The sequence below is a fragment of the Vespa velutina genome, unplaced genomic scaffold (genome assembly GCF_912470025.1).
Source record: "Vespa velutina unplaced genomic scaffold, iVesVel2.1, whole genome shotgun sequence".
Classification (NCBI taxonomy): domain Eukaryota; kingdom Metazoa; phylum Arthropoda; class Insecta; order Hymenoptera; family Vespidae; genus Vespa; species Vespa velutina.
Window position 1 is genome coordinate 41,844 of NW_025920075.1, and position 8,525 is coordinate 50,368.

At 39.5% G+C, this 8,525-nt stretch overlaps 1 protein-coding gene across 1 annotated transcript; it reads right to left on the bottom strand.

Moving 5' to 3' along the window:
- Positions 1-692: 692 nt before the first annotated feature.
- LOC124957527 lies at positions 693-1,771 on the bottom strand. The gene has a single exon (XM_047514542.1). It carries the CDS (start codon positions 1,769-1,771, stop codon positions 914-916), a length of 858 nt encoding a protein of 285 aa, XP_047370498.1. The 3' UTR covers positions 693-913.
- Between the last annotated feature and the right edge of the window lie 6,754 nt (positions 1,772-8,525).

The window sequence follows — 8,525 nt, forward strand, 5'->3', positions numbered from 1 at the left end:
CAGGTTTTAATTTTTACGTGTGAGAAGGGAGCGGGATGTAACACTTCCCCCTTATTAGAAAATGTGCGTAATTATACGTGCATTTTAGCCTCTTTTCTTACTTAGGTAAGTATTTAATTGGTAAAATGTTTTATTTCTTTCATCAGCATCGTACTCTCCTTTTTCTTCGTCGATGTTTGTAGCCTCGGGTACCGTACTTGTCGGCGTTTCTTCCTTCTTCTCTCATTTTCCTAGGTGTAGAAGAAGGTGAGTCACCGAGCTCCATAGTGCTCCTAGGAGGTGTAAGCTCCATCCGTATATGTCATGTAAAGCATAACCGTGGATGAGTGTGTCGATGATGAACTTTACCAGTCGTATTGCTAAAACTCCGGCGCTTGCTGACCCAAATGTGATGAACGCGCCCCACATATTGTGCCGTACTTGATGCGATTTTATTTAACGATTCTTCGTCCATTAAGTTATATAGTGAAATTTTTCCGGAGGGTATGTACCTTCCGCTGATTCCACCGGCGAGCGTATCGATAATATCGGCAGGTTTTTTGGTTGGCTCCATTATGTCAGATCTTAATTTATTTAAATCTTCATTGGAGTAGATTCTACTCGTTCCTAGGTGTTCTGGATCGATATACCTCCACTTTGGCTTTGTTAATGGTTGGATCACTGGTGGTGATCCCGCCATTTTTGGTGTTACCCTGTACCATGTTCCATGCAGATTGTACATATTTGGTAGCAACTCGTTACAGTCTTTTGGAGATGCTTCTTTTAAAATAATTCGTGTCGTAGACGTGAGAAAATAAGATTCGTTTTGATATGTTATTGGTAGTTCCTTATAACAGTCTTCTGTTTGTCTTATCCTGACTTCTGCTGGAACGCATTTTATGATATAGATAACTTCTGATGCAATGACAGCCATTTATCCCGATTGTTTCATTAGGGCATAAGCCATTTCGTCGGGTGCTAGTGTTGCCAGTGAGAGAGTGTTTTTAAGTACTTGTTGTTCTAACACGCATTTTTGTCGGGTGACATCAATGTACAGAGCGTTCAGTTGTGTTTTAAGGTTTCTTTCCACGTAAATGAATTTTGAATTTACGTACGCGAAGATGTCTAGATTTTCTACGGAGGATTTCATTTTACCTTTGAACGTTCTTCCTGGCGATGTTTCAAGAATGAACAACTTGGGATGTTCCGTTTTTACTATTGAATATACACACAGGATGAATTCGCTCGTTCTTGTTAACGCGAAGGTGACATCTTTTATTGTTACTGTATACAATGTGGATCCTTGCAACGATTCGGCGGGTATTAGTTTTGTTGCCAGCCTGTCGTAAAGGACATCGTATTCGTTAAAGCCACAACTATCGGTTGGTATATTTGACCAATACGTCTCGCTTCCGTCTGAGTCGAGACAGGTTTCCTCGTCCAATGCGCAAACGGTTCCTATCTGTAGGTGCACCTGGTTGGCTTTCATTTTTACATTGGCGTAGAAGTCACGTAATGTGATCTTGACGGATGCTTGCACCACTACGTCATCCCATGTTCCGTAAAAGTCACTATATTGGGAGCCCTTGCACGTACCGTCTGTGCTTGTGGTGCCACGCAAAGTGATGCTCCTTATATTGGTGCTATTCTTTTTTATTCCAGAGATAAATACGTTTGGTCCGAGAGAGAGAGAGAGAGTGCCTGTAGAATGTAACTGTTGGCACAACTGATGCGTTAGCGTGAACAAATACTCTCGGCGTCCATTGTGAACGATGGATGTGTGAGAATGCATGACACAGTGGAATATCGTGCGATCTATTTCTACACGACATTGTAGAACCCTTACAGTGTTGTAGTCGGCAATTTGTAATAATTGTACGTACACAGTGTTGTTAATTGGTAATAAGATCGGGATCTCGCAGTCCGCTATATCCAAGAGAGTGTACGAACTGATATTCAAAGATTGCGTGGCGCAATCATATCCTACTAATCCTAGCGTTTATTTCACTAAGGTAAGTGTAAGTATATAAGTGTTATTAGATACATTATTCGTCGTGGTTTTGACTTATTATATCGTGTAGAGTGTCTAAGAGGCGACTGATGGCGTTGTTACATTCGCAGCTTCTTATATTTTAATTTCTTTAGCCTATGGTGGGGGACCACCTTTATCAACCGTCATCATGGAAGGGAGAGCAATCGGTGCGCCATGCTGCGGTGAAAGAACTCTTTTATCGGTATCGTAGTTTTCCATGATGTCGATTCCTATCTCGACTGATCAACTTTAAGCCTATTGGCGTGTACCACACCGTCGCCAATGTCGGTACGTATTTTTTGCATTGTGTTTGCTTAGAATTTCGACTATCTCGCTCGAACCGTCCTATGTACTTGTCGAATTTGCCCTTTTGTGATCCTTTCTGGAGATATGTTTTGTTTCCTACCCTGAAATCTACGACTCTCTGTTTTTTATCGTAATACTTTTTCGATCTGTTTTTAGCATTAATAAGGTTTTGTTTTGCAGCTTCCTGTGATTTGTTTATTTGTTCGTTTAAAGTTCCTAAATAGTGTGCGTAAGTTTCGTTTTGTGTGTCGTTATATGTTGATTCATTAGGTGTTCGTATTAGTTGACCAAATACTAACTCGTGCGGTGTGTATAGCGTTTCTTCGTGTACGTTCGTGTTATATGAAAACATAGCTATTTCGATCCATTCGTCCCATTCGCTATTATCGGTAATGAAATGTTTTAAGAATTCGATAAGAACAAGATGCGATCGTTCGATCGAGCCGTTCGACTGTGGATGGTACGTGCTCGTCTGGTACTGATGGATCTGAAACTTTTTAACTACTGCTTTCATTAATTCTGACAGAAAATTAGAACCTTGGTCGGCTAAGATGCCTTTTGGAGAGCCAAATCAGCATATGACATTTTTTATGAACGTGTCTGCTATTTCTTCCGAAGAAGCTTGTTGAAGTGGAGTTACCAACGAATATTTAGTAAGAAGGTCTTGGATAGTTAGTATATAGCTTTTTCCTGAATTCGTGGTCGATAGTGGACATACTATATCCATTGATGTTTTATCGAACGCCTTCCCGGACGTCTCGGTGATAGTCATTGGTTGATGAGTTTTTAATCTGACTAGTTTCTTCGTCTGACAGCTTTTACATTGATGTATGAAATTTTGTATATCTCGCTTCAGGTTCGGCCAATAATAGTTCTGTCTAATTCTTAGAAACACCTTTGTGTCCGCCTAACTGTGTCGAGTGGTTATCGTATATGATTCCTTTTCGTTCAATCTCCTTGGATACTACAATTTCATGTTTTAGTACAATAATCTTCGTTTCGCTTTCTAAAAAGATTGAGCGAATTTTTTGTTTTACATTGGTCCAGGGTATATCACCCACTGGTCCTTTAGTGATCGCGATGGTTTTTAGCTGTAATTCAATAGCCGCGTCAGGAAGAGAGTGAAGGATTTCATCTAAGTTTTCTAATTGTATTGAGAATGATATTCTCTCCTTGACGTATCCGTAATGCTATTAAATATCTCTTACCCATTTTAGCTATTTTTACTCTTTTTTTTACTGAGTTGCGTCAGTAATGGTGGGTAGCTTGTTATTGTCGGCGAGTACCTTTGCACCTATGTCGACCGGTGTTCCGTTAGTTGTCGTGAAGAAGGCAATGTTACCATTATGCATGATTATTCTATCCTTTATTTCTATAAATTTTCTATCGACGCGTGAGTATGTTTCGTCGGTCGAGTTTTCGTCGTTCGTATCGTCCGTTTCGTCGTTAAGTGAGGCTCGAGTGGTTTCGCTTTTCGTATCGTTCGTCTTCCTATCTTGAGGGTGCGTTTGTTTATTCTTGGACGTATATAATTCTTCCTCACTTGAGCTTGTCCCTACTATGGGGAGTATTTGTTTATGTATTTCAACGGGGTTTCTCGATAATGCGTCCTCGTTCACGTTTCTTTTTTCTGCTTTATACACTATACTATACTCATACTCGGCTAATTTTAATCTCCAACGTATTAGTCTTGATGTTAAATCTTTGACGGAATTTAACCACACTAACGGTCTATGATCCGTTACGATTGAGATGTTAGTACCATAGAGATAAGGCCTAAAATAATTTACTGCGTAAATGATAGCTAGAAGTTCTTTTTCTATTGTGGAATAGTTTTGTTCTGCCTGATTAAGAAGTCTAGTTGTATATGCAATAGGTAAATCCTTTCCTATTTCGCCTTAAATTAGTAGACCACCTATAGCGTAATTATTAGGTGCATCAGTATTAACAAAGAAAGGTTTCTGGAGAAATCTGGATTTTGAAGAAGTGGTTCTTGACATAGCTTATTTACTAACGTTCTGAATGCATTCTCCTGGTTGTTTTCCCATTTGAATGGAAAAACAGTCTTTTTTCAAAAGTTTCGTAAGAGGTTTGCTTATTGCTGAGAAATGGCAAGGATTTCCTGCATCATGAAGATGAGGGGATCGGTGTCTATTTTCGGTCGCTCTGATTCGCGCCTCATCGCGTCTTCGCGTGCGCATAATGCTTGTTCGCGTGCAACCAATTGAGATTCAAAATTGAGTAATTTTCTTTGAACATCTTCTAACTCTTGCTCGTTGGGTCGCCTAGGCCTTGCACTACGCGTTTCCATTTTTTCGGAGATGTTTGCCTTATCGGAAGACATCGCGTATATTTCGTAGTTCCCACCGTTGTCACCAGTTTTGTGTTACGTCCCACTCGGTACGGGCCTCAAAAATTTTTTTAAGTTCGGAACTTACCTTGAGGAGCTCTAATGAGTTTTGTGTCCTTTTTGTGATTTGTGAGCTTCGTGAGATTTGTGTCCTTTTTGGCTGTTACCTGCTATGCGCAGTTCGTGGCACGGGATGGACACCTATACGCAGTCGTCTGGCTCGGCAACGTTGACAGGAAACTTCAAGCTGTTCTTCGCCCTGGGATCAGATGATGCTAAGTCCCTCGGGATGTAGATTGTTTCTTCGGTAGTGATAGGCAAGAGACGGTATGGAATTATTTCGCGTTTACCCGTGTTCTCGGATGACGCGATTCTCAAGTCTCCGTGATAATGAAACGGATCGTAATATGCCGCGAGTACCCGCCGTAGGTGATACTTCTTACCACCACATCGTGTTCTCGTTATAAAGATAGATGAGATGTAAAAACGAGGAATAATAACCTAAGCTATTATTTAGAAGATGGTTACGACAACTCGTGCAATTCGTATGCATCTCTAGTTATCGGGGATTGGATGAAGTTACGATAACTCACGCGATTCATACGCACCCCTAGTTATCGGGTAAGGATGTTATTGCCTTTAATCGTGCGATTCGTGCGCACCTTTAGTAAAGGATAACTAACGTGAAAAGGTTTTCACTTGCAGAATGGAAGCTTTAGCTTCGAACTTGTCGACTGTGTAGTAGGAAGATCTTGAGACTCGCGAGAGAAATTAATGATTTTAGATTTACGCTATGTTGCCTGGGAAGCACAGCCGGGATTAATTGAACGAACACTGAATTTAAAACATAACAAAATAATTTATTAAAATTTTTAAGTACAGTGTATAGACGAAATTTCTAAGTATAAAATAAGACTAACAGTACATTAGTATGATCAAAGTTAAGACCAATGTTTAGTCGTCGAAGGATGAGACAATATAACCACGTTATATAACCTAAGATCGATATTTAGTCGTCGAAAACTTGATCAATAACCGCGGAGACGAGCGATGCAGCCGCTTATCTGCATTGTCCTCCGTGGATCTGCGGTAAGCGGCTCGAAGTAGCGCTGCCGTGCGTAGTGGTTTTGAATCTGCCGCTACCGTTGTCCCGTGGTGGGGATGGAAATTTTGGAGATTCCTATGCGGATAATACGTACGACGGATGGTGGTTTCGTTTCCTTACTTCTTTGGATTTCTGCTTCTTTGCGGAGTTTGGCGTCGCTTTGTGGGGATGAAATTTTAGATATTTCCATCCGGAGAACACGTACGTCGAGCGATAGTTTCGCTTCTTCGAATTCCTTGAGCTCCTGCGTCCCTTTTACTTTTCTCGGAATTCGGCGTCACTTTCTATAACTTCCTTTTAGTTTTCTTTTCGTCCCTTATTGTATCGCTTACATGTTTATTACCTATTTGCTATTGTGTGCTCTATAATGGTGTTAGTTTGTGATAATAGAGACTCCCTTTACATTGGGCTCAAATGGGTCATATAATTGTGTTAATTTTATATATATATATATACATACGTAAGGATCTTAGTTTGTACGTGTTTTTAATTAATAAAAGTTTGAAAAAATTTATATGGTACGTTTTAAAAAATTTATTAAGTATGGGAGTAAAAGGTGTCCCCATTTACTCCTATACTTAATAATATAAGAAAGTTTTATTTTCAAGTTTTTAGTGCTTAAGTGTGAGAAGGGAGCGGGATGTAACACTTCCCCCTTATTAAAAAATGTGCGTAATTATACGTGCATTTTAACTTCTTTCTTTACTCAAATAAATGTTTAGTTCGTAGAATGTGTTACGTTTTTCATCAGCAGCGTACTTTCCTCTTTCTTCGTCAATGGTGGTAGCCTCGGGTGGAGTTTCTTCTTTCTTTTCTCTTTTTCCTAGGTGGAAAAGAAGATGTGTCACCGAGCTCCATAGTGCTCCTAAGAAATGTAAGCTCCATCCGTATATGTCATGCAGGGCATAACACTTGATGAGTGTATCGATGATGAATTTTATCAATCATATGGCCATGAAGATGGCTAAAACTCCGGCGCTTGCTGACCGGAATGTTATGAACGCGCCCCACATAGTCGTTGTGCCGTACTTGATGCAATTTTATTTAATGACTCCTCGTCCATTAAATTCTATAATGAAATTCTTCCGGAGGATATGTACCTTCCGCTGATTCCTCTGGCGAGCGTATCGATGATAGCAGGTTTTTCGGCTGGTTCCATTATATGAGACCTTAATTTGTTGAGATCTTCGTTGGAATAAATTCCGCTTGTTCCCAGGTGTTCCGGATCGATATATCTCAATTTTAGCTTTGTTAGTGGTTGAATTACTGGCGGAGGTATCGTTTCTACTAATTTTGATGTCTCCCTGTACCATGCTCCATGCAGATTGTACATATTTGGTAGCAACTCGTTACAGTCTTTTGGAGATGCTTCTTTTAAAATAATTCGTGTCGTAGACGTGAGAAAATAAGATTCGTTTTGATATGTTATTGGTAGTTCCTTATAACAGTCTTCTGTTTGTCTTATCCTGACTTCTGCTGGAACGCATTTTATGATACAGATAACTTCTGATGCAATGACAGCCATTTATCCCGATTGTTTCATTAGGGCATAAGCCATTTCGTCGGGTGCTAGTGTTGCCAGTGAGAGAGCGTTTTTAAGTACTTGTTGTTCTAACACGCATTTTTGTCGGGTGATATCGATACATAATGCATTTAACTATGTTTTGAGGTGCCTATCTACGTAGATGAACTTCGAGTTTACGTAAATGAAAATATCTAAATTCTCCTCGAAGGTTTTCGTTTTACCTTTGAAAGTTCTTCCAGGCGATGTTTCGAGTATGAATAGCTTGGGATGTTCTGTCTTTATTATCGAATATCCACATAGAATTAATTCGCTCCTTCTCGTTAATGCAAATGTGACATCTTTCGTCGTTACTGTATATAATATAGGTTCTTGCAACGATTCGGCGGGTGTCAGTTTCGTTGTCAGCCCTTCATAAAAACATCGTATGCATTAAAGCCACAGCTGTCGGTAGATATGTTTGACAGTACGCCTCACTTCCGTCTGAGTTGAGGCAGTCTTCCAAGTCCAATTTATAAACGGTTCCTGTCTGTAGGTGTATTTGATTGGCTTTTGTTTTCATGGTGGCGTAATAGTCTCGTAACGTGATTTTGACAGATGCATGTACCACTACGTCGTCCTATGTTCCGTAAAAGTCACTATCACTAAACGTACCGGCATTTTTCTATACCTAATCTTACCATAATGTGTCATTTGACCCCTTATGAAATAAACATTAATTTTTCGTAAAAAATTCTTTATTTATTAAAGGAAATAATTTGCAACATCATTTCTAATATCGTATAAAATAATTAAACACATATTTTTATTGCTTTAAAAAAAACAATCAACTAATTACATCTTTTACATGTGATGGGTTTCTTCTTCGTACATTTCCCGCAAACAAATTTTTTACAAATTATGCAAGTTCGTGTTGTTTTATTGCTTGCGCAAAATCTTATTTGACATTTTTTCCTGGATTGTGAATTATTATTGGAGCTGCTTGATATTCCTTCTCGTTGGTTTTCCTTTTCTTCTCCACAAAATTCGAGGTACTCTGTAACAAGCTCGTCTGCTAATTGTGACTGGAAGCGTTGCCTTGATAGCTTCAACCCAGTTGTTTCCTGATAGAGTATCCACGAATTGATTCCAGCGAAATCCAAAATATTGAAAAATACCTGCACAGACCATCTATTGCACTTCGATTTGACGCTATACTTTCACACCATTTGGTCAACTATATCGACGCCAA

Coding starts and splice junctions, on each gene's coding strand:
- LOC124957527 (XM_047514542.1), bottom strand. CDS start 1,771: ATGCATTCTCACACATCCATCGTTCACAATGGACGCCGAGAGTATTTG.